The following is a 26,494-nucleotide window of genomic DNA, read 5'->3' on the forward strand; positions in this document are numbered from 1 at the left end:
TGGCGGCAGAGCCAGAAGAAGGAACGGAGGAGGTGGGCCCGGAACCCAATCAGTGTGCGGTGACGTTAAGAGGACTGGCAAGCGTACGACGAGGCCGACAGGGAAACAAGAAGCCAGGAGCAAGCAGGACGCAGGAACCACTAACTTGACTGCGCGACCACCACAAAAGGCAGTCCGGAGCTTGCAGGAGGCACAGCGGGACGAGAGGAAGGAGCGCGGGTCAGCTGGCGGACACTTGCACTGCACACAGGCTGCTGCGAGCCGGGCCAGCGACACTGAGGAGTCATGAGCGGGCGAGAGACGGAGACGGCTGCTCGTGGAGTACGCTGGGCTAGGAGAAACGAGGAAGGGCCGTGACAACTGTAGAAGAGCGGCCCACCCTGGACCAACGGAGCAGCAGTCGGCGAGTACAGGTACGGTGGGGGGGTTGAAAAGTAGACCGCAGTGGCGGACACCAAGACAGCAACAGCACCACACTGGGCCCCCCACTACAAAGGCACGGCCCAGACCGGTGGGAAGCTAGGCACCCCCAAAGACACTAATTGGGCGGGAAAGGGTGCAAAGGCCTGCAGCACTGAGGCACTTATAAGTCAACAGCTGAACAAGATGCACACAGCACCGGCAACACGGTGTGACCCTGCGCTGAAGGGCTGAGGCCCCCGGAACCAACGGACAGAAATGAGAAAGTACGGCCCAAAGACGCTCGAGCAAGTAACCCGGCAGCAAGGTGATAGTTATAACTGAGGTATCCACACACGGGGGAAGTAGCAACGCTAATTAGCTTTGCAACACAACCATAGCCTGGAAGGATGGAGTGCTGGGTGCTCACAGTAACGCTGACCAGGGTGGAAAAAGGTGAAAAAGGCCCACAACGCGTTACCACCTGCGACGCAATAACAGCACAGCAATGCACAGGATATAAAAAGTGTTGGCAAAACGTGCTACAACATCAAACAAAGAACAGAGACCCTACAATTTGCGGCCAAGCAAGAAAGGAACATAAACTTAAAGATGCTTGAATTGCATCCTGTCAGAGAGGACACTTAATAGATCTGAAGGACCCCCACACGGGAGGGACAGCAATGCAAACCAGAGGTGCACCACAAGACAGATTGGACAGGCGAGGAGTTAGGCGCTCACAGTCCCGCTGATTAGGGGCGAAGGAGATGACACAGGGCCCATAAGACTACGGCACCTGCAACGCAACAATAACCCAGCACGGTAAGAGATGCACGCAACACAGACAAGGCAAGCAGCAATACCGCACAGCAGGACGGAGACCCTGAAGCTCGAGATCAGAATCCAAAGAACATAAGCACAAGAATACACAATCAATATATTTCATAGACAGGCGCTAGACAGATTTGGGGGAACCCGCAAGGGAGAGATAACAGTACGAACTGGAGGTGCGCCCACCATCAGCACTGTACTCTGCAAATTACCAGGCGATAGCGAAGATATGCCTACAACAAAGAATAAGAAAGACGCTACGATCATGGACTTCTTTAATGCCGCCAAACAGAAAGGGCAGACGCACAGCAACCCAGACGCACCAACAGCGCAGCCAAGCAAGGAAACCGCCGCTAATGATATCCAAGTGCTGGAAGCAATTGCAGTGCTCAGAGCTTTTATAGACACCAAGATAGAGGATGTTAAATCTGATGTGCAGCTGATGAGGCAAGATGTCCGCAACCTCACTGAAAGGGTCACAACGGCTGAAACGGAACTAAAAGAGACAACAGAAACCACCAAAGAACTATAAAAGCGGCTGACAGAGCTAGAAAGGAAGAATGCAGAACTAGAAGTCTGGGCGTAGAATGCAGAAGGGCACGCCTGGAGTAACAACATATGATCCTACAGGTAATATGGGCAGAAACATTCTCACAGGGGTTCGTGGTAGAAAGGGCACACAGATCCTTGCAAAAGAGACCGCCACCGGGCTCACGTCCTCGCCCCATGATAGCAAAGATACTGAACTTTCGCGACAAAGGGACTAGGGAGGGGAGATCCGTCGAGACAATGTAGCTTTATACCCGGACTACACACCTGCAGTGCAAAGGGCAAGGAACTCATTTGTGCCAATTAACCTTAAACTCCGGAAACTGAACGTCAAGTACATGCTAATGAACCCATCCAGGCTCAAGGTGCTCTACAAACGACAAGCTGTTTTCCTGGAAACGCCGGTGGCGGCCACAATGTGGCTGGAACACAATAACCTGGACGATGGTCAGGAGGTGAAAACATGAAGAAGAGCCGGCCCAAGAGAAGAATGGTGTGTGGGTGGGGCTCGTCAGCAGCAAACCTGAGGGTGGGTGACACGGAACAATGAAACACTTTGTATCACCAAACGGCAGGAGCAAGGCCGGACTCTCGAACAGAGTGGACAGACACACCCCACGAACTGGTAGGCGTCGGCCAGTTGCTGGCGCACCACAGCTCGCACGCTGAAGCCCGGATAGGCCAAGCAGATGCGGGAGCGCTCGAGCACCACGGTTGGAAAGTGGCAGCTGAGTGCAGTTTTCTAGTTTTAGTTTGGTTTGGAGTTTGTAATGGTTGGAACCCTACACGGAGCGAGGTATGTGTCAAGAAATGTGTGAATGTGGCTTTAGACAATGGAGTGGGGGCAGGGGCTGCCCGGGGAATGAAGCAATTGGTGAAGCCGGGGAGAGTAACTAGAGACCAAGGTGGTGGGAGGGCAGGGGGAAATCCACATGCTGAAATGGCCAATGAAATTAGAGTACTAACATGGAATGTCCGAGGTCTGGAAACATACATGCGCAGGAATCGGGTGAAATCCTTTATTAACAGGAAGAGGGTGGCCATTGCATTGTTGCAGGAGACCCACCTGACTAAGGAAACTATGGTCACAGTAACGGAACACTGGGATGGACAGTGCCATGGTGCCCCCTACTCCAAATATGCCAGAGGGGTGTTCATTTAGATAAGTCTGGCAATTCCATTTAAACTACTGAGTTGGGAGGCAGACCCGGAAGGCAGGTACCTAATAGTAAGAGGATGCATTGAGCTGGCAGAAGTCTGTATAATAAACTCATACTTCCCGAACTACGGGATCCCAAAACACCAAGACACACTGGGGGCCAAACTAGCCCAATGCTGAGAGAGTTTCTTCATATGGGGAGGGGACCTCAATTGTGTTAGGGACTGGAAGCTGGACAGGTCTAAACCTACAGCAACCAGAAACAACGCTGCAACAGGGGCGCTAAACACAGTAGAAGCCCTAAATCGGGTAGATGTGTGGAGGGAGCTACATCCCACAGATGAAGGTTACTCTTACTTCTCATCGTCACACTCCCTGCACACGAGAATTGATGGCCAAGGGATACCAAACACAAATAGAATTGGCACAGTACTTAGGCAGGTCGATATCAGACCACTCACCACTGCTGATGAACTGGAAGACACGGGGGCCTAGACCGCCCATACCACTGTGGAGTATGGCGACCAGTGCTTAAAGTGGGCCGGGGCCTGCCGGGGCCGGGCCCTGGCAGTCTCCAAAAATTGGGGCTGAGCCGGGGCCCTGCCGGGGCCCCGTCCCACCGCCCGCAACATTGGCAGGATGCATTATCCCGTCGCGGCCACAGCCGCGACGGGAGAGGCGTCTGCCATGAAGTCAGGCGATCTGACAGAAGTGGCAGCCAGCCACAGCGACGCTGTGACTGGCTGCCACTGCCGTCATTCATAGTAACTGCCTCTGGTGACCTCTCGCGCGAGAGGTCACCAGAGGCAGTTACTGTCCCTTTGTCTCCCCAGGTCGCGAGGCGTCTTTAACCCTCGGTGAACCTGGGGATTCCTCGAGATATTTCGAGGTTTATAAAAGATGGCTTTGAAAGTACACATTTCAAGCCATCTTTTATAAAGCTTTGCTGACGGACAATTTTGTCCGTAGTCAAAGCTTTATAAAAGATGGCTTGAATTGTGTACTTTCAAAGCCATCTTTTATAAACCCGAAATGTTTAAAAAAGATGGCCTGAAAACTAGGCAAACCGAAGGGTATGCACACACATATATCTAAATGTTATATATTTGTGTGCGTACCTTACTATGGTGTGTGTACTATGCAAGCCATCTTTTCTAAACATAGAAATATGTTACATATTTCTATGTTTAGAAAAGTTTACTAAATGTTATATATTTGTGTGCGTACCTTACTATGGTGTGTGTACTATGCAAGCCATCTTTTCTAAACATAGAAATATGTTACATATTTCTATGTTTAGAAAAGATGGCTTGCATAGTACACACACCATAGTAAGGTACGCACACAAATATATAACATTTATATATATCTGTGTGTATACCCTACGATTTGCATACTTTTTAGGCCACGCCCCTCCCACAAACCACGCCCCAAAATGAGGGCCCCCCCCTCGATTTCTTACCCCACTTAAAGCCCTGATGGCGACAGACGTCCTACCGGATCTGTCCTTCATGGAAGGACTGCAAGATAAAATAGAGGAATATGTGGAAAAGAACGTAGGTAGCATTGAAAGATGGGGCACAGTCTGGGAAGCAATGAAGGTAGTGGTGAGGGGCGAGGCCATTGCAGGAGTGGGGGGCATATGAAATCGCTGACAGCCGAACTGGAGAAACTGGAGGAGGAGATAAAACACAGAGAGTCAAACACAAGAAGGACAAGAGAAGAGGAGGTGGAACTAACAAAGCTACAAGGGGATTACCAAGAAGCATGGGGAAGGCTCACCAAGTTTGATTACTCAGTGAAAATCGAGAAAGCACATGCCGAGGGCGATGAGCCAGGCAGACTGCTAACGTGGCTATGGAGGAGCACCCACGATCTCAGACCACAGAGATCAAAGATGCAACAGGCACAACACGTAAAACGCAACAGGAAATCAATGACATTTTCTGAGATTTCTACTCCCACCTCTACAGTCATGACCACCAGGTGCCGCGAATTGACATACTAAACACACTCGACGAAATAGGCCTGCCCAAAATAGATCTGTCACAACAGGAATCCTTAGAGGCCGAAATAACAGAAGACGATATCGCAGAGGCAATTCGGTCACTTGCCTCCAGTAAAACACTGGGAAGCGATGGACTCCCCCCAGAGTTCTATAAAACATATGAAGCAACCCTCACACCAGTGCTGCTTGAAGTTTTCGGGAGGCATTCACCAATGGGGAATTGCCAGAATCCATGAGGCAGACCCTAGTTATACCAATACCTAAACCCGGGAAACCAATGGATGAATGTGATTCGTACCGCCCACTAGCGATGCTGAACTATGGGGTCGAAATGTTAACCACCATAATGGCCAAGCGCCTGAACAGGATAATGGGGGGTTTGATACATAGTGACCAAAATGGCTTTATACCAGGGCGCAGCACAGTGCTGAACCTACGCAGACTGCAACACATACTCAAGCAAACAGTGGCATCTCAACAGTATGCCATACTCTTCCTGGACGCCACAAAGGTATTTGACTCAATATTTTGGGAATGGCTAGTGCCAACATTGAGGGAATTTGGATTTGGGGAAGGATTCATCCGATGGGTGTGAATACTACACACAAACCCAAAGGACAGGGTTAAAACAGTGAGGATGGTGTCAGCAATCTGGGTCATCAAGAGAGGGACGAGACAAGGATGCCCACTATCCCCAATGTTGTATGTGCTGGGACTTGAGGCCATAGCAATATACCTCAGGAAGCAACACCTGGATGCTGGCATACGGGATGGGGGAACAGAACACCTGCTGTCACTTTACACGGACGACGTGCTGCTGTACGTGAAAGATCCGCACCTAAATGGTTATCCTGGACATACTCGATAACTATGCAAAAGTGTCAGGGATCCACTTCAGCAAAACCAAATCCTGCATATTCCCGTTGGCAGGGTTGAGGGGGAAGAATGTCGATGAACTACCTGCTGTGGGACTCAATTGGGAGGTTGACACGTTCAAGTAACTGGGGGTGAACATTAGACGCACACCGGAACAAATGCACGATCACAATACAGCAAAGGTGGTTCAGGGCTTGAGGAAGTCCATGAAGTTCTGGTTGAAGCTGCCACTATCACTGTTAGGTAGGGTAGCCGTCACCAAAATGATTATTCTCCTGAGGTTCCTGTACTTCTTCAACAACGTGCACTGCCATGTAGAGGTGTCCTTTTTCCGCTCCTTGCAGGGGCTGCTCCGAGAATTCTTGTAGGGCACTAACCACCACAGACTTTCACTGGCAATTTTATATTTACCATACGATAATGGTGGGGTGAAATTGCCAGATCTCGAGAGGTACTACCTGGCAGCACAGCTCAGTAACGTAGTTAAATGGCTAGCAGATGAGTCTACCTCAGAAACAGACTTACTGCAACACCTAGTGGCTCCCATCAAACTAAAAGAAATACTGTGTGTAAAACAGGAGGGCCCGAAACACATTCCACTAAAGATAACACTGGGCAGGAAGGTATGGAGGAGAGCGCACAACCTATTGAAACTAGCAAACCCCTACACACCGGAGGTGCCGATAGCGGCCGATACATGCAGAGACAGCACAGATATGGCAGTAGTAAGAAAATGGGAAGGGATGGGGATATACACATGGGGAGACTTATATGAAAATTGTGTCTTTCTGGAATTCGACTCATTGCAAGAAAGAGAGGAGCTGCCGAGCGGGCATTTTCCCTGGTACCGCAGAGTCCAGGAAACAGCCAAAGAAAGATGGGAGCGCTGGCCAGAGGAACCACAGGCAAGTCCACTGCTGACCCTGATGTACAATTTGAATGACGGCTGGAGGCCGACCTCTAGGCAGTACAGCATGCTGATAGACACACCCAACCCCATGGGCACAGCACTGAAAGAACAATGGGAGAGTGACCTAGGTGCGAACATAACGGAGAAAGAATTGAAGAGAATACTGGGCTTCCCTAAGGCTGTATCGAGGAACCAGCGCTTCAAATTAATACAATTAAATGTGCTGTACCGCACATACATGACCACGCACAGAATAGCTATGTTTAACAAGGAATCGAGTTCCCAATGCCCGTGGTGCAGGGGCGAGGATGCTGACCTGCTACACATGTTCTGGGGGTGTGTGCGTGTGCAAAGTTTCTGGGCACGCATAGAGCGAGCATGTAGGAAGGCTGGAGTAAAGAGGTATGAGTGGCCACTGAAAGAATGCCAGGATCAGCAAACACAAACATGTGGTTAGGTTTATGGACCTGGCATGCATACTAGCCAAAAGAATCATCGTCATGTCCTAGAAAGCTGCTGCGGGGCCACAATATGAAAAATGGCGCAAGGAATTTGAAAGGTGGATAGAGGCGGAGACCAAGGTGTGGGTGGAGGGAGCGAACAGGTCGGAACCAGATGGTACTGACAAATGTGTGGCTTGGAAAGCGCTGCTCTGGGACATGTTCCACCCGCCGATGACAAGCCCCCATGAAGGCACCAACTAGAACAGGAAACACCCGAGATGTACCCAACTATTCACCCCCCGACACCAAGTGACATTGCCCAACTGGAGATATGAGGAGCGGAAGCTACAGCCCCCGACATCGAAGCGATTGCCCCAACTGCGGTTATAAGTAACACAAAGCACGAGTAGGAAGTTGTTTGTTAATGGTTTGTTGTTGTTAACCAAATGTAGGCATGTGATATGGAAACTGAAATGCATGACTGTAACTACACAAATGCCAATAAAAACATCTAAAAATAAAATACATGCCATTGTGTGCATCATTCTTTTGTTTTTAGATGATCACTGCTCATTTCATTGTGCACATGCAACTCAGACTGAATCTTCCTTTTGGAGAAGCTACTACCCTGATTGGTGTACCAGATGTATTGTTATTGTGGGTGACTTACATCTCATTGCATCATGTACTGCTGTGTATATGTTCGGGTACTGGGCTCTCATTCTGATTTCTGTCCTTGCGGGGTTACATATGATATGTTCTTCTTATGTGACCATTTGTTACGCTCAACCCCTTCCACAGAAGTGAATTTGTCCAATGCCACAGCTGTTAGTGATTATTCTACCTGCCTTCCAGCATTCTCTTTTTGTGTTGTTCTCAGTCATTGGCATTCATATCACTCATCCCTCTCCACATATCAATACTTTCCTTAACATTTTGTGGGAATATGCACCACTCAGGAATGTTTCTGACTGTTATGTATGTGCTTCTATGCCACATCATGCTGTGGGGGCATCACATTGATTTTGGTTCCATTTGACCAGGGGGTTTGGTGCTATTATTACAATTTCAATGCGGCTACCAATACCACTTTGTGCCCACCATACAAACATCCTTACAATAGATCTTGGTTCATTCCCACCAAGAGGGTCAGTTCCACCAACTAGTACCATGAGCTATACACCTAAGGGCCTCATATCCTTAATGCAAAATGGGTCTATTCCCTTGGGTTTCACCCCTTCCACTTACTATCACCTTCCTAAAATCGCTTTCCATGTGGCACAATGCAATTTCTCCTTTAATACATTTGCAGGTAACTTTTCAAAAACAGAACGTATATTTATATATATATATATATCACAACGAGGGTCACATATTTTCTGTGTGGGAATTTTGCCTATCAATGACTCTCCATGGGATGGCACAGGGCTTGCACCATTGGCTTCCTCAGACCTGCACTCAGACATAGCATGCAATTCCCTACTACGGTTGCTCCCAGACGCAAGTGTAGGCACTCAGTTTGGCACTGCAATAAAGGGGCTATGTCACGACCCTCGCACAAACCCCCCTCTGGCAAACCCATTGGCCAGGTGGAGTCAGGACTCGGGCCTCTAGAGCCTGGCATCCTCTTCAAAAGCCCTCATGGGGCCAGTCCTGGCACCTATGGCGTCAGGCTCATACCCAATAAAAAAAATGTGCTTGAGAACTACTTTATTGTATTGTCAGCCAATATGGAGGCATCCACATAGCTTGGTTCCTAAGAAACAAGCTATGCTGTCTAGTTTTTTGGGTGTGTAGCCTAGGGACAACTTTACCTGGACAATTATGTTGGGGCTATTTAAACCACACCTGAGCAAGACAACACGCTTCGCGTTACTTTGCAGCTTGCAACGTGACGCTCACCGTGTCCAGCTATTGCCTCGAACCTCCGAGAAGCAGAACCTGCAAGGAGACAAAAGCAACATCATTAGCAGCAGCATCTTACCTGCAGTCTTCATCTTTAAACACTTGCAGCTACTGAGAACAGCTTCCTCGAATCTGCACGCCTCCTGGACAGAACGATCTGAAAGAGGAAGATAGAGGCAACATTAAAGAAAGCAGTAGAGACATTTACAAATTACGAATTGCTCAAAAGGCTTACCTGGCTGGTCGCCTCTAGACTGGCAGCACTCCGGACATTCCACTCGCGCTGAAGAACACCGCGACCTACAAGGAAGGAAAACACAGGTTAGCAAAGGCAAGACTTTGCAGCGCTGTGCATAGCGCTTACTTACTGCATCATAGCGTTCTTAATGAGCCATTATTTACCAGCGGGGCTCAACCAAGCCAGTTTGCCGCGCTAAAGCTCTGCATACCTAAGGGAGAAAAAAGAGACATTTTAAACAAAGAAAGGCATGCAGGATAGCAACAAAACTAAAGAACAGCAATAAGACCTACCTGAACAATATCAAACAGGCTGGTGTCAGTGAAGTAACTGGACCACACTCACCCATGAAAGACAACGTGCCCCTGCAAAGAAGGCAGGACGGAGAGCACGCCCCATTCTACCACAAGGTGAGGAGAGGGCGCCAGAGGTACTGAAATCATACAGGGGTGGAGGGAGGATACTTACCCCAGTCGGTCAGTCTTGAACACAGTCCTCCTGTATTTTCAGGCAGAACCTTCCCCGCAGACCACATCAGGGCAAAGCTGAGAAGCATACCAGTGACGAACCCGGCTGGGTGGCGTCCCTGTGGATACCAGGTGACCGTAACAGGCTATAGGTGTTCTTTTTCCTTGGATAGGCACTGCGGTGAACAGGGCTAACCTCCATGCTCTTTCCATCCTTCTTGAACAGGTTGCTAACAATACTGCATAAGCCCTCTCTGCGCTGAATATTGAGGAACTGGCGCTTAGAACTCTCTGGTGCTTCACAATTGGATTGCACTACATTTTATCCTCATGGCCCAGGGGGACATCTGTAAGATTGTGGGGCAATAATGCTGTACATTTTCACCAGATAATTCCTCCCAGGTATCTGAAATCATCACTCATCTCAGGGATAGTGGGTCTACCCTACATGCCTCTAATAAGGGTGCCTCTTGGTCCCTTTTCTCGTGGATTTAAGGTGTTTTTCTCCCTCTTGGTTCATCCATATTGCATGGCATCATGATTATACTTGCCCTCATAGTGGCCCTCACCATGTTAGGATGCCTGGTTTGTTGCCTGTTACATTGCTGTGCTCAACTGGCCTCGCACATGCCCACATACACCAAGTTGATGATCCTTGAAGTGGTCAAAGAGCCAGAGGAGATAGAAATAGCTCTGCCGGGTGAAATATCAGGCCAGTGGTATACTCAAAAGTGTGACTTTTTTGTATTATTTCTCTTCCATCCTGTGGCCTGGAACTGGATTGCGTGGGGTGCTGATGGGATCATGCGGGATGCCTCCTCTCGTGATTGTTGTTCTCTGGCATTTCTGGATAAGAAAGTGAGAACTTGACCAGAACGATTGTTAAGAGGCATAGAGTGATGCAAGTTTGTACTGCACATGTAAATACTGGCACTTGGTGAGGGACAGGACTGGCTCTGGTTTCCATGCTGTTTGGCCACCCACCCCAGGCTGAAAGAGGTTCCCATTCATTCTTGACAAGGTAAGGCACTGACCTTGTCACAGGGCATTCCTGACCTCAAATAGCTGTTTGTGGTAACCTTGAAGAAAGTGCTTCAGTTCGCGACCTTTTGTGTGGCTGATCCAAGCCACGTCTTTCAGAATTAATATCTGCCTTTCTAAAGCTTTCTTTAACAGTTTATGAGCAAACTGCTTTTCTGATATCTCTGCATATTCCCAGTATTTTTCCTGTGACTGAAATAGCGTATATTCACTTTGCTTTAGTAGATTTTGTATAAGTTATATTTTCATTTTCCCAGATTTCGTCTCGGTTTGGTGGTTGTTTTAATTTAATTTCTTTTTTCTCTAAATCAGTTATGAATTCAGGGAGCATTTCCTGTAGTTCTTTTACTTTTAGTGGAGGCCTGCAACGAGTTCCATAGGTCACTTGCGCACTCAACTGACCCTGTATTGGTTTGTAGGCAGTATAGCATTTCTGCTTTGATCCTTGCTGCTATATCCTTGCTACATATTCATGAATTTATAGTGGGTTGAGTTGCCAGGTCAAACTTTTCCACTCCCTCTTGCCTCCCTCATGCACAGTAGCACTGGGGCATTGTCTGATAACAATGTATTTCCAATTTCAAAGGTTGTAACGCCCGCTGTGGCTTCCTGGTCAGTGAGGGACAGGTCTTTGCTAGGTCTTCGCTAGAGGATAATTGGTCTTCCACCAAGTAGAAGGTGTAGCCTCTCAATAAGATTTTGTAGTTTCCAGGTGTCTGATAGGCCTAATGCTTTTTTAAAATGTTGCTGATGTTTCCTCTTTCTTTCATTGCAGTCTCTGGCAGTGCTATTTTGTTCTAGAAAACTTGTTGGGCAAACATGACAGACCTCCCTAGAATGATATTTCAATTGTTTAAGAATGCCAAGACATCTCTGCATTCATTAGTATCTCATCTGCTCCCGAACTGGGTACATACATACTAACCAATGCAACAGGAGTACCACCAATTCACCATTTATGTAGTTTCTATTTCGTCAATTCTCTATAAGTATGCCACACCATGGGTCTGTTGGTCAGGGGTGCTACGAAATTCTGACCCAGACGATTCCCTATGAGTTTGCAGGCATCATGAACAAGATGGGTCTTCTGAAATAGAACTATATGTACCTTGCATTTCTTTTAATATGTGAGGAATGTTTTCATCTTGATCGGGTTGGCGCAACCATCAACATTCCATGTTATTATCTTGATCATATTAATTTTACAGAATGACAGGGATTACTGGTACAAGGTTGCAAAGGTTGAAAGAGTAAAGGCGGGGGTGGGAAAGAGTGTGAAGGGATGCACAACAAACTAAGGGCCTCATTACGACCCAGGCGGTAAGTTACCGCCTGGGTCGTACCTTTACCACCATGGCGTAAACTATGTTTACGCCATGGTGGTTGGCGGACTTACCGCCCCATTCCGAGGTTGGCGGGGCGATAAGTCCCCAATCCCCATTTACCCTTCCCCATTCCCATTTTTGCCCCATAGGGCATAATGGGAGTGGGGAAGGCGTTAATTACGCCACCGTAAATTACGGTGGCGTAATTAACAACAAGGTCCCTTAGCGCCATGGATTTTAACACCTGCTAAAAGCAGGTGTTAAATCCTCCATGGCGCTAAGGGACCTCGGAATCAGGCGGTAAGGGTCGGCGCTGTTTACGCCGCCGTAAACCCCTTACCGCCTGGGTCCTAATGAGGCCCTAAAACTTTTCTGTCACGATATAGTCACATATTTTGCAATATATGTAATCTTAGATTTCAGCATGGCTACTAGTTGTGGGCCGTGAGTGACAAGCACAATGGGACCAGAAAATAGTCTCCCACTTCTTCCGAGGATAATTCATGTGCCAGCTGGTATCCTCCTGTGTTTCACTGTTTGAGGAATTCAGCTTGCTAGAAGTTGAGAACTGTCTCTAACTCACACAGCAGGTTTAAAATGACCATTACATATTCATCATGCCTACTCCGTTCTACTTAAACCGTGGATCTATATAAGAGACCCAAAAGATCTTGATACAGTGGACTATTAATGACTCTGCTTGTTTCATATGCTGTTTGGCCCTCCATGCCTGCTGATGTTAGCAGACATGTCCGATGCCTTTTCTTGTTGTGCCCCTGAGTATGTTCACATTCATATTTTCCCCTGTTAAAATGCCTCCTATCGCTTACGAACTCTGTAATCAAAGGTTCATTGTCTTTGAATTGAAAGTGGCACTGAAAATATAGGGTTCTTAGATTGGCAGGAGGATAAAGAATTCCTAGGTCCCATCCTGGAGGCCCAGGCAGGCCAAGAGTACGATCTCCCTAGCGTTGTTTGGAATTTGATTTCGTACTTTGTGGTGGACTCATCCCCTCATTTGTAGAATACTTACTTATCTTACTTTTAAATGATATCTGTGGCAATTGTATATCCATCTGAGAAATCATACTCTCAAATTGTTTACCCATTCCAATGATACCCAGATTCTCCTGCATCAGGAAAAAGACTTGGCAGCCATAGCCAATACATTAAGGGGGGTGCATGATGGAGTTGGGGACCTGGATGAATCGCTACGATAATGCTGGAAATCTTTTTAATGACCTTCCCAACCTAGGCATTATTTTTGATTAATGTGTGAGTTGTTGATACCCATATAAAAGCAGAAACAAAAGGTTGCTTCAAGACAAACAGAATACCAAGTCAGATGTTATATGTTTCCATTTCTTTACTGGATGTCTGTGGGCAGTGCCTTTGCAAATCAGGACTGGATAACTTCAAGTAGGTTTACCTGGGTTTGCCTAAGACTTACATCTCTCATCTTCAACTGATAACTAATTGCGACAGCTTAACCAACTTCTCCTACTGGAGAGGAGACACCATGCTACCCAACACACAGAGGCCTATCCTAGATGCCGCTGGCTAGCAGGATTCACTTCCAAACAGCATGATAGGCTCATCTGGAAATCATTTCATGGTCCCGGGTTCTGGTGAAGTCAAAATAAATGCACTCCAATCAGAAAACGGAACTCTGCCAACCTATACTGCCTGGTGATTGCTCCAACTAAAAAGGGAGTATGAGAAATGCATTCTCAGCTCAGGCCACGATTCTCTGAAACTCACTACCTGCAACACTGTGCCTTATCGATGACCACCTGAAATGTAGGAAGGCTCTAAAAATGACTTTATTCAGAATAGTTGTATGGTTTAGATTAGCTGCCACATTGGTGGGCCTTTCTTTTCCCACTTCTCTTCATCCTCGAGATGGCTATTTTCATGGTGGATTGAACTATTAACTGGCTAGAATGCACTACAACGCAATAGAATAAGGGTAAAGGTTATTTAGTCATGAAATAATAATAACAATACATTGAATGTAATAGGAACAATATGTACTTTTAATATTAATCTAAAAATGTCCACCCATCTATAACCTAAGTACAGGAAACCTATTTAGATGTTACAGGCAAAGATACCTGTGACCATATACCTTTGGAGAGGTGCTAATGAACACTCTGAGGTCTAATATAAGTGAACACAATCAGGTTGCTTAGAAAGGAAGCAGTGAGAAATGCAGGGGGACAGATTCTGAGTTCTTGGGTAGTACAGGGTTTAGGGGATATGGCCTGAGACAGACTATGCAGCCTCCTAGAGTAGGGTTATGCAGGAGATTCCAGGTTCGTATTTTGTGATTAAAGACTTTCATGTGGTAATTAGCATTAATTTGTACCGAACATCAGAGCCAAATTCATAGGAAAAATGGAACCACGCTCCATTTCAGACTGCTATAAACCACAAGTAAGCATTTTTTTATCTGTATTTTTCAAAGGGTAACCCGTTAGTCCATAAGTGACCAGACAGGAGAACATGTATCTGGCTTGGTTCTGGAGTCCCTGTCTCTTCCTTCTGGCTTGGGTCCTGCTGGTTTCTTATGCTGGGTGGATGCCGCAACTCTGGCATCCCACTCTCTCTCTCTCTGGGTTCCTTCTCTGCAGGTTTCTCATGTTGGCGTGGCGCTGTGGCTCCGGTGTTCCATTCTATCTCTCTGGGTTCCCTATTTGGCATTCCCCCCTCCAGCTTCAGGTGCATTTTAAACGTGTAGGTTTGTCGGCATGTGCTGACTCTGCCGCTCCTGCCTTCGTACGTCAAGTGTCCGTTATTTAATCTACTCATCCCAGTGGATTGGACACTGGTATTTAAAGGGACATGTTCTTACTCTGTAAGGTTTTGTTATCCACCAATAGTTTCTTTGTCCCAGTCGTGATATTCAAAAGCTTCTGATGTTGTGGAACATGTCAGCCATAAGGTGGACATCTCTAGGGAGTTCCTCACGGGAGCGGGATTCCTTGTCCCCAAAGGCAGAGTCTCTTCCAGTGAGGTCCCACTTGCCTCGACTGCTAGGGAGGGTGTAGCGGAGCAGGCTCACTTCCCTAGCCTCACGGGAGATCTCCTTTGGGGAGAAGGGGTGAATTCCCTCGATTTGTCACACCATGCACAGCCACATTTAGCAGTGGCACTCTGCAACCTACTGTACAAGAGCTCTACACTACCTTCCACTGACCCATGTCCACAGTATCCTCAAGTGAAGACGATGCATCTGGTGGCACATTGAAGGTGTCTGGACAACTAACGCACCATTGGGCAGGGAGCTGCAGGCAGTCCACAGATCCACCATCCCCAAGCCCACCAATCTATAGCCAGTGCCACAAGTATCAAGCAGCGCTGTGTTTCCTCACTAGTCCTCTTTGGGGCGTGCTGTGACTCTGCATTTATTTGGGGTAGAATTTCAGCATCAACTCATTTAGTATGCAGGCACATTTTGCATGCATTTTATGTTGCCACTTAGTCGGCTGGAGCTTAATGTATGAATAGCAGATGATGGAGTGGGGAAGCACACATTACCACATCCCACCCTAATGTAAACAGCTGGGCCATAGTTACTGCTTCTATAAAATCAGAGGTTGCCCTACATAGTTGTTCTTATAAGTTTGCGAGGTAACGGTTTTTGTTAAGAAGTATATTTTTTTGCAAATTTATATTGGAGTTTTTTCTGAGTATATTTACACATGGGCAATGATTTTACTTGCAAGGCCCTGTCCTATCTGCTAACTTTAAAATAAAATATAAAACCGCTATGTGAAAACATCAACTTCATAAATATCGACTGCAAAGGTAAAGCGCACTTTGAAAGAATTTGTAATTTGGCTGGAGGCACCCGTTACGTTTACACTTTAGCTTAAGTGAGCCCCTGCTGCCAAATTATTGCCATTTGTACTGCAGGGTGTAAGTGTAAAGAGCAAAAGGTGGCCTAGAAGCATGCATGCAGCCTTTTACCCATCACATGTTCACTCCATACTGCAAAGTGAGTAAGCACTCCCCGGCATGCAGCGTTTTCTGTTGCATGGCAAGCAGCTCTCACCATTACAATGATATGCTCTCTGACAGTTCCATTTTCATTTGTGAACGCTGCTTACCATGTCTGCATGGTAAGCAGTGTTCACAATGACAAATAAAACGCTATGGTGGGACAGGGATGTCTCCCACGAAAGATGCTTCGTAACTTAAGAAGATTTTGCACACAATCTAGGAAATAAACCCACACCCACGGTTCAAAATTATCGCATGAGGGCAGGTTTTAAAAAACTATGCCCATCCTTCCCATATGAGCCCAAAACATACCCATGCATTGACTTCATAGTACAAAACTACAGTGGCCGTAAACTAGTCTCAACACTATACAATCTGATGCAGCAAGGACAGAACGCAAACAGTAGTATATGATCCGCCTGAGAGTGTTGGAGGAGGTGCTGTTTACTAACGAAGAAGGTCTCACTTAATGCAAGATTTCCCCTAATCCAATTTCAAATCCCTAATAGGCTTCACAATACACCGGCCAGAATGGTAAGAAAGTATGTGGGGCATGCCCCAAGTGCCACGGCGGCCAACCAGATGCATGCATATGTTCTGGGCACTCCCCCTGTCAACGCCTTCTGGACACCGAAAGCATCCACACTATCTGAGATCACAGATATCCCACCAACCCTAGCCACAACAAAATACATTCTGGGCAACATCGCCAACGTATCCATAACAGCAGGCAGATGCATTGACTTGGCTTGCCCGATTGCCAAAAAAGGCCAGCTGAAATACAAGTTCTCACCTTCACCAATGACCGTGAGGAAGCCTTCATTAGCCTCACACTTGCCACAAAATGACACAAAGACATATGGCAAGGTTTCCGATTGTACATGGGCAATGTAAATGATACTTCAGACATGATCTCCCTTGAGTAGTCATCCTGGTGGTACAACAATTAGGCCATAGTCTATTTGACCATGTTAATAGGGCACTGATGCGGATGTAACTTGATGGAAGGCCAGAGACGTGGCCCCTAATGTGGAATCACTGTGTATGTTTATCTTATTTTCCCTTTTTTGTCTTGCCAACTTAAAATAAAGCTTTAAAAAAAAAGCAGTCTCTACCTACCCATATCCCATACAAGCGATTTCCATGCTCTTTCCCTCTTTACCCATCTATTCCTTCCTGGAAGGACCTTCACCATACGCCCAGAGAAAATACTTGCTCATCAACTATCAACTGCACCCACTCCCTCAGAATTAGCTTGCTTCATTTTAAGTTTATATTAGCTAGATCCATACTTTCAGCTCAATGTATTTGTCGTTGAATGATTGAGGGCAAAGTTTTCACTGACTAACCTTGAAACCTCATACTTATTTATTTATTTATTTATTTGGATTTGTAGAGCGCACATCTGCCCGGGGGCATCGTGGCGCTAAGAAGTCTTACTTGTTACAGGCATACATGGTGAATATACAGATATACAGATTAGCATAGACGCGTTTTTTCATACATTTGCTGTTATTTCCATAATTACAGTGGTGAGAATACAGGTGAGGCGGGGTTAGTGGAACAGTGTGGTTTTGAGTAGTCTACGGAAGGCATGGTATGATTTTTCGCTTCTTAAGGCGGTGGGGAGTGCGTTCCAATTTTTGGGTGCTAGGTGTTGGAAGGTGGACCCTCCGGCTTTGCTTCTTTTGAAAGTGGGTACATAGGTCTGGTTGGTCAGGTGTGACCTGGTAGGTCTAGTGGAGGTATGGAGGGTGATCCTTTCATACATATCTTGGGCACGAAATTCCGTTTTCAGGACCCCTTCATACTGCTGTATTTTGGTGATTAGTGTGGCATTTCGCCGATTGGGGGTTGCACATGCAGCAAACTCACCTTCGCATGTTGGGGGTTGTGCAGTCCACTGTCCAGATGCTGCGCAGTAAAGTCTGTTGGCTCCTGTCAGGCGAAATCCCTCCTCACAGCCAAACCAACAGGTTGAATTGTAACTGAAGGGTTGGTGGTGATGACTGCACGTGGCATACCCTCGAACAGGAGAGTCCAGGACCCTGCACTCAGTGGCTGATGTGAATACAGAAATCATACATACCACATATACATAGTTAGTACTCAAAAAGGGAACACGTGATTGGAAATATCAGCAAGTAGTTCAAAATGCAGAGGTTTGTCTGATTAAAGTGCTACGTCCACAGAAGAAAGGGAGCTGCATTAGTGGGTCAAATAATTCATTTGAACAGACTGATTTTGAAAGAAGAGGCAAATGCATGCAAAGGACCACCAGCGTTAACTCTTACATGCTGTGGAGTCCCCGGCCTGCAGCTATAAAGGTCCACCCGGCGGAGTGGGCAAGGAAACAGTAAAAGCAAGGCAAACTCGCCTTTACTCTTTATATTTCCAACTCCATTTCGTGGCAAAGTGAGCGCTGCCCGCAGGAATTGTCTATAATGCATAACGAGCCTGGTCTTGACAAGGTGCAACACCAGAGTGGAGTCCATTGGATGAACATCTCATGCAGGCATACAACAATGCACACTCACCAGTCGGGGGAAGACTGCACAGTGGAGAACTTACCCTCGCTCCATGCCCCACCTCTGCTTTGTCATTGCACCAACATGTCGTGGCACATCAAATGGAGGGGTAAACACATTACGCCTCAATTTTATGCGCCCATTTAATGCACGGTCTCATTTAAAATGAAGCTGTGCCGATTTGGCATAATACATGAAATAATATGTTTAAATTGAACATATTCAGGTATCTACTGAATAGATTTTGCTAAATGTCCTGAAAATGTAGTTCGATTTGGTATTGCCAGGCAGTTTCCCCGATGAAAGTAAATGGAACATGCACCATGAGGTTACACATGCAGGTGAGGCTCTCCGTTATAACATTGTGTTTATTGAACATTCATGAAGTCATTTCTATCAGAAATATTGTACATATGGGAAAAAACAGATTAAAGAGGCAGCCCCTGCATAGGGTGCTTTTACAATGTGTGTGGGTCTCCGATTGACCACTGAATAGAAGCGGTGGTATAGAGAAACACATACCTGGAACGGAGACCACATGGCAGATAAACATTAGGTGTACATTAAGGGCCTGGAGCCTGAACATGAACAAATATGCATATTTACATGACTAGTCAATCATGTGTGACATATTACCTAGAGGGTAGACTGGAATCTGTTAGTGTGTGGTGGTGATAGGGGGAGGCGCTAGTTTGAAGGATCCCCCTTGACATTATAACTAGCCAATGATGGGATAGTTTTAATGTCAGGGGAGGGCATTCGAGTGGAGTGAGCTAAGAAGAGAGGATTGGAAATGGGTGGTGTTGCAAGAGGGTGGGACCGATAGGTTGTGGGTTGTAGGGAGAGGAGTATTGCAGAGTTCTAGAGGGAGAGCAGAGAGGGATGCAGTCAGCGAGGTAGAGTAGGATCTTAACGAGTGACTGATTTTGCATTTGGAAAGCCATCCAGTATGGTATTGGTGTGTAAAGGAGGGGGAGGATCTGGGTATGTTGTAGAAAGTGCATGCCGCAAAGGTGTGGACCTTGTTTAGGGCCGAGAAGGAGTGTAGGAGAGACCAGGGAGTATATTCAAGCAGTAGTCCAGACAGATAGACGGCTACCCAGTCAAGTGTAGTGTCCTTGAAGCGAAGGGGGGAGAGGGTTCATAAGAGGAAAGGTTGGTGCGCAGTATGGTTAAAGACACATCTGAAGCGTGTTGGAGTGGTGAGGGGGGAGAGGGCAGTCTGAAGGAGGAGGGATTGTTAGGGTTGACAGTGGAGTTCTTCATTCTGGGGATGACTGGGGCTATTATGTAACTGGCAGGAAATAGGTCATTATAAACAGAAAGATCACAAAGGAAGGAGAGGTAGCAGGAGATGAAAAGTGAAAGTGCTTTGATCATTTGAGATGCAAATGGGTCAATGGGAGCATAGGATATCTATGTGAAGCTGTGCCCCTGCAGATTGCCCGTATGCTCTAGGTAGTGCTAGTAGCAGACAATAGTGATTTTCAGTGGTAGACGTTCCACACACCTCAGGTAAATAAAGGGTCTCTTAAAAGGCGGTAGAACTGCCAACATACCACAAGCAGTTCGCCAACCGCAACTGTCGCTCCCGCCTAATGTGTATAGATTGTTTGAGATGTGTTATATGTCTGCACTACCCGATTCCCTACGTATGTATCATCAGTTTATCCTACTATTCGTCTCTCCTACAATTCCCAAGCGGTCTAAGTATTGTTGTTCTGTAACAGAGGGGGGAATCAGTTTATATTTTAGTAACATTTGTCTTTATTGGTTATGAAAAAGGAGGAGTGTTATTTGTGACCCTCCCAGGTGTATTGCACTTTTAAGCTGGCCCATGACTGTCATGGCCCGACTTCATAAAAGGAGCTCCTGCATGCACGTGCCTCAGACGGCTGCAGACTCCAACAATGGAACTGCCGATTCTGTCTCTCATTTTAGGTTTGCAGGCCGATACCGTGTGATTACAGTCCTGCGGTACTGGCCTGCAGGCCCACACCATGTGATCACGGTCCTGCAGGTCACTGCTGGTCTGCCCCCCGCCCCGGATCAGCCTGGTGCCCTGGGTCAACATCCATATTGGATGCTCCCAGCATCCATGGTGCCCCGAGCACCCAGGTCCATGTCCTCCCTGCCTCCAGAGTCTTGCCCTGCAACAACCAGTAAGTCTGGTGATCCAAAGGTGCTGGCCTCCCAGCACTGGTGAGGCCGGCCTTTTGTCCACTGCCGGCCCCACAACATCTATTAAGGCGAAAGAAGCTGAGACACAAAATAAAGTTCTGAAGCACCTACAAAAAGAGAAAACAGTTGTATCTTCTGTTCAAATAGAGGCAAAGCCAATAGTAAACATGCAAACTGAGCCTGTTAGTAAACACAACTGATCTAAGTAATGGTTCAATCTATTAGCAAGCCAGCAGTGATTTGAGAAAGTTCAAGACTGTTAAAGGTTTATTTTTTGGGCCTGTCAATTCCGTTTTCATCAAAGGTTACAGAGACATTTTGATTTGCAGGAGAAACAATCCCCTGGGCACTAGCAGACGAGAAAACAGGCACTGAGAGTTAATATGGAATGCACATCTGTGGTGAAGGGAGGTTATTGTGTGCTTGTAAGACTTAACCATGCATGTAATTATTTCTTTCTCGCCCTTACAGATTTTTTAGTTATTAGAAGCCTGGAATCTGATTTTTTATTTCATCCACTTCCTCTTTCTCTTGGGGTGTTCCGTGCTCAGCTGTTCTTTTAGTTTAGTTGAGTGAATTGCTCTCTTGTGGGTCTGTGGGGTGTATCAGCTCCCGCGGAGGGTTCCTGACATCCGCCTGACAGTTTTATTGAGGCAGGGAAACCCCTCGTAATGATAGGACGAGATAAGGTCTTGCTCCAAACCTCTCTTTTTTCTTTAATAAAAGTCTTTAATAAAACAACCACCAGAATAACTGCTGTGTTAGAGTCTTACTCCTGATTTCTTACACAACATAAAGATCCAAAACCTAGTACTAACAATATTTAAGCCTCCTGGCTAACCCTATTTTAAAACATGCAATGTTCCACGGCATGGACAACAAAAGTATATACAAATCCTATTACGTATCTTTCCTTAGTCTAAACACACATAAAAAAAGTTCTCCTGAAAAGGCGTTTTCCAGTGTTGATCACAGTCTTGACCCTCTTTGTTCGTCATTTCACAAAGCATCTTTTTAGACCTGTATGTTCCAAAGGCTAATTTTTCAGCTTGTATTGGTCATTCCTTCAGCACTGTCAACTACCCTGTTGGGTCTCTGCCTAATGTCTGGTACTACATGATACTAGGTCGGTGCCTTTCAGACTGCAGGAGCCCCAGCAGTCAGGGAGGTTCTCCCCCAATCCAGTTGGCCTCAGCATTCAATGTATTCAGGTCTCTCATGAACCTCTTCGGGTTTCTCCTGATTTACTGTGTTGGTCTCTCACAGACCTCTTATTTCTCGGCCTTCAGGCTCAGGTCGCTCATAGACCCCTGGTTTCTCAGTATACAGTTTAATTTTAATCATAAACCTTAGATTTCTTAGAATACGCTTTCGGGTCGCTCTTAGAAGTCTGGGAGTGTTTAACAACACCCTCATACCAGGGTCTAGGTAGCTAGTAGGAATGTCAGCAAATTAGCCAGCTTCTACCAAGTGATGATTTTCCTGCCTCATCAGGGAGTGGCAAGGAACAAGTTCACCTTCTTCTGAGTTGCTGCTGGTTCACCCAGCCTTTTTCTACATTGCCTTACTGGTGCATGTGTTTATTTGTGCCTCCCCTCAGGCTTGGCTGCGGCCATTAGGGTGTTGTGTCAGGTTTTGGCATTGGACATTTTTGCTCTTAGTTCCCCTTACCCGCCCCTTAATCTTGGTATAAGAGGGCACAGGTGTCCCGATGAGGAGGTTCTCCTTCTTACTGGCATTGTGACAGAAATCATTCGCTGCTCACCATGCCTGAATGGCAGACAGACAGTCGGGATGAGAGAGGAGGAAGAGGGGGGAAGTAGAGAAAAGTTTGAAGGAAAGCTGTGTGTCATCAGCATAACACTGAAAATGAGGAGAGAAGGAGGTGATCAGGTGAGCAATAGGGGCGAGATAGCTCCCTCTCTCATTTCTAGCTGTCTTTCCGATATCCAGGAGTGGTGCGCTGCCAATGATCTCTGCCTTAATGCCAGTAAGACTGAGATTCTCCTGATCGGCACACCCATTCCCTCCTTTCCTGTCACTCTCTGGCCAGCCTCTCTTGGCCCTCTTCCTGTACCCACCTCTGAGGCGAAAAACCTTGGGGTCATCTTCGACTCCACACTCTCCTTCTCTCCTCACATCTCTGATGTCTCTAAGAAGTCGTACAACCAGCTGTACCTCCTCAGAGGTATTCTTCCCTTCCTCTCCTTCCCCCAGAAGCTCACTGTCTCCAGAGCTCTGGTTCTCCCTAGGCTGGACTATTGCAACAGCCTCTTTCTGAATCTGCCTGCCCCTGCTCTCCGACATCTGCAACTTATCCAGAACATAAGGTGGACATCTCTAGGGAGTTCCTCACGGGAGCGGGATTCCTTGTCCCCAAAGGCAGAGTCTCTTCCAGTGAGGTCCCACTTGCCTCGACTGCTAGGGAGGGTGTAGCGGAGCAGGCTCACTTCCCTAGCCTCACGGGAGATCTCCTTTGGGGAGAAGGGGTGAATTCCCTCGATTTGTCACACCATGCACAGCCACATTTAGCAGTGGTACTCTGCAACCTACTGTACAAGAGCTCTACACTACCTTCCACTGACCCATGTCCACAGTATCCTCAAGTGAAGACGATGCATCTGGTGGCACATTGAAGGTGTCTGGACAACTAACGCACCATTGGGCAGGGAGCTGCAGAGAAGCTCACTGTCTCCAGAGCTCTGGTTCTCCCTAGGCTGGACTATTGCAACAGCCTCTTTCTGAATCTGCCTGCCCCTGCTCTCCGACATCTGCAACTTATCCAGAACAGGACTGCGAGACTTGTCCTTGGCCTCATGCCCAGGGATCGTATCTCTCCAGGACTGAAATCTCTACACTGGCTCCCAGTGGCTGTGAGGATTAAGTTCAAAACCCTCTGCCTTGTCCACAAGGCCTTCTGGGGCCTGGGGCCTCAAAACCTTCAACTCTCTCTTCCTAAATATCTTCCTTCTCGAGCTCTTCCCTCATCCGCCTCCAACTCCGTCAGGGTCAGTCGCTTCTCCAAGCAACAAGTTGATGGTAGATCACTCGCTACGGCTTGGGCCTCCCTCCGGAACAGCCTTCCATCTCCGGTCCCGGAAGCACCTCAAAACCTTTCTCTTTGCTTCTGCTTTTTCTTCTCCTCTCCCATGCTGAACCCCCTGGCTGAAACTGCACTGGCTACCTGGCCACCCTCTGATCTCGGGCCCAGTTCCCCGCCACTCGCACACCTGCACTGCCTTCCTGGCAACCCCTGTACTCGGGACTGTGTCTGTAGCCCTACAGTCCCACTACCAGCTCTTATCACCGGATGTCTGCACTTACCCATGAACTTGCCGCCAGTTGGCCGTATTTTACTTATTGTTATTATTCTATTTTCCCATGTACTGCACGTTCCCCTCCCCCTCACACTTTCCCCTTGCCCCTTCCCATGCACTTGCGCGATCTGAATGGCTATACCTGGCCTAGTAGGATCACTGCCTGTCTTCCCTCTGTTCCCCCGCCCGTGCCTCGTCACGCCTTGAAACACTGTGTATATGTGCGTTATAAATGCCTGATCATATAATATATCATATCATATCATATCATAGATATTGAAGACCCATGGTGATAGGAAAGAGCCCTGTGGGATGCCACATGTAGAGAGGGTGGTGGAGGAAAAAGGGCCCTGTTGTAGCTGGAAAGGGCGGTTAGTGAGGAAGGAGGTCAGCCAATCCAGTGCCCGGTCAGTGATGCTGAGGATGTCATGGAGTCATTTTATGAGGATGGAATGGTTGACCGTGTCAAAGGCAGAGAACTGATCAAGGAGAAGGAGAACAGCAGGAGAGTTGGAGTCAACATTTGCAAGCATGGTTTCATGGGTTGTACAAGAGGGCAGAGTGACCTCTGATGGGCCCATAGGATCAGAGCTCACCCTCGAGTACTTAAAGACGAGATAGCTGCACCTTGAGGTGGATGGGGTGCGGAATTCTCCTACTCCAGCACCAATCAATAAGGAGAACTGAACGGTTTGGCAAAGGGAAGTCTGTTTAATGACAAGTACAAAAAAATGGGGAAACATGGAAATCAACAGTGATGCAATCGCCCATCTCGCTTCAACTCCCGACAATCTTCATTCAACAACAATAGTTATAGCAAAAATGTGTCATCATTGACGTTTAACACTCATAACTTTGTCATGCAATTCTATTGGTTGGAAAAGGTAACTTAAGTATAGGTGCTATATCTGTATATGGTAACGTAGTGTGGGGATTGGATAACTCTTATCGGGTAGGCGTCTACGCCCTTCCCTTCTACATTACTCATGCAAACGTCACTAAATGTACAACGACTCATTGGTTCTACTATCTATAGGACCTTAGATTATTTGGCCCTCTGTGATTGGGCTGGCTACAACCCTAAGCATAAATCTCCACTTTAATTAGTAGCATGCAGAATGGTCACCCAGATGCGGCATGTCCCATGGTTCACCCTACCTTCCTTCCATCAATCAGTACCTTAGGGATATGTGTCAATTAGTTGGCTGAGGATGGCCTCGAAACTGTAGCTTCTTGTCAGGAAAAGTTATGGTATCTTCTGCTTTTGGGTGACATCAGACGTTGGCACCTCTTGGCTCTCGGCTGGTCATGTGTTGGCACACCATGAATCTGCTTCTTTTTCCTTTTATTTGTGCATTTAATTCTCCTTTAGGCCTGCCACCTGATTGGGCCTCCTTATCTCGACGTTCGCAGGGCAGGCTGCTCTGTTCTTAAGTTTCGATTCTCTGGAGTTACTGTCTGACTCCCTCACTTGGTTTGACCTCAACTTCCCAGGCACGAGCTGCCTCTTGCTGAGTTTCGATTCCACTCTTTCGTCTGGCTTTGTGCTAGTTTATGAATCCTGGCCTGTTTGACCCCTAGCAACCTGGGTTTAATTCTGCTATTGTATAAAGTGGACCCGCAATGTGCTTTGTTGAGGTAGATATATAGTTGGCACTTGCCGCTCTATTCTTCTACTAAGCATAGCAAGCAGTACTTGTTTTCTTAGCTTCTTGAGTTCCAAGCATATGTACAGGCGTTAGTTAGTCGCATATTTGCTTTATAGTTACGTTTCTCTATATTTAAACATCGTCTCTTCTTCTATGTTCATTACGTCATTTTCATGTATTTCGTCTTTGTGTGACACCCTTTTGGTTGCCGTTTCTTCATCAGTGAGTCTGTCCGGGCCCTTGTGTCATCACCATTCACTTTCAGTTAAGGCGCTTTGGGTCCCTTCTGGGACAGTTTGTAAGTAGTCTTCATTTCGTGTCAGCTGCTGGTACGGTTGTCTCAATGGGTATCTTACTGCCCATGGTTGTCTCTTTACTGGCACTTCAATAGGTATTGCTCTTTTGATGGGTACTGGACAGAGCCCTAATGCGGCTTTCTGCTGGTTTATTTCCTCATCATACGTCACATATCTTGGCCTGTACATTCCTGGTAATTCAAAATGGGTGGCTGGAGTGCAGGCCATATCTGGGATCTCCTCTACAAGGTGATCAGGAGAGCAGTTTCCGTGCTTCTGGAAACTGCTCCTTATCATCAAAAATGTAGGAAAAGGCAGATCCTGAGCCCACCTTCGAGACATCTGTCTGGCATTCGTCCAAGTGGCA

The 26,494-nt window shown here is 46.9% G+C and overlaps 1 protein-coding gene across 1 annotated transcript in view; it reads right to left on the reverse strand.

The window, feature by feature from the left end:
- The window catches only part of LOC138535425 (P-selectin-like), an 899,675-nt gene that overhangs the window by 587,887 nt on the left and 285,294 nt on the right, over positions 1 to 26,494 (reverse strand). The window contains exon 7 of the mRNA XM_069641294.1: positions 18,032 to 18,217. Coding sequence (XP_069497395.1) covers positions 18,032 to 18,217 — 186 coding nt within the window. The remainder of the gene's footprint in view (positions 1 to 18,031; positions 18,218 to 26,494) is intronic.

This window comes from Ambystoma mexicanum, chromosome 1q (genome assembly GCF_040938575.1).
Source record: "Ambystoma mexicanum isolate Mex_15411 chromosome 1q, UKY_AmexF1_1, whole genome shotgun sequence".
Lineage (NCBI taxonomy): Eukaryota > Metazoa > Chordata > Amphibia > Caudata > Ambystomatidae > Ambystoma > Ambystoma mexicanum.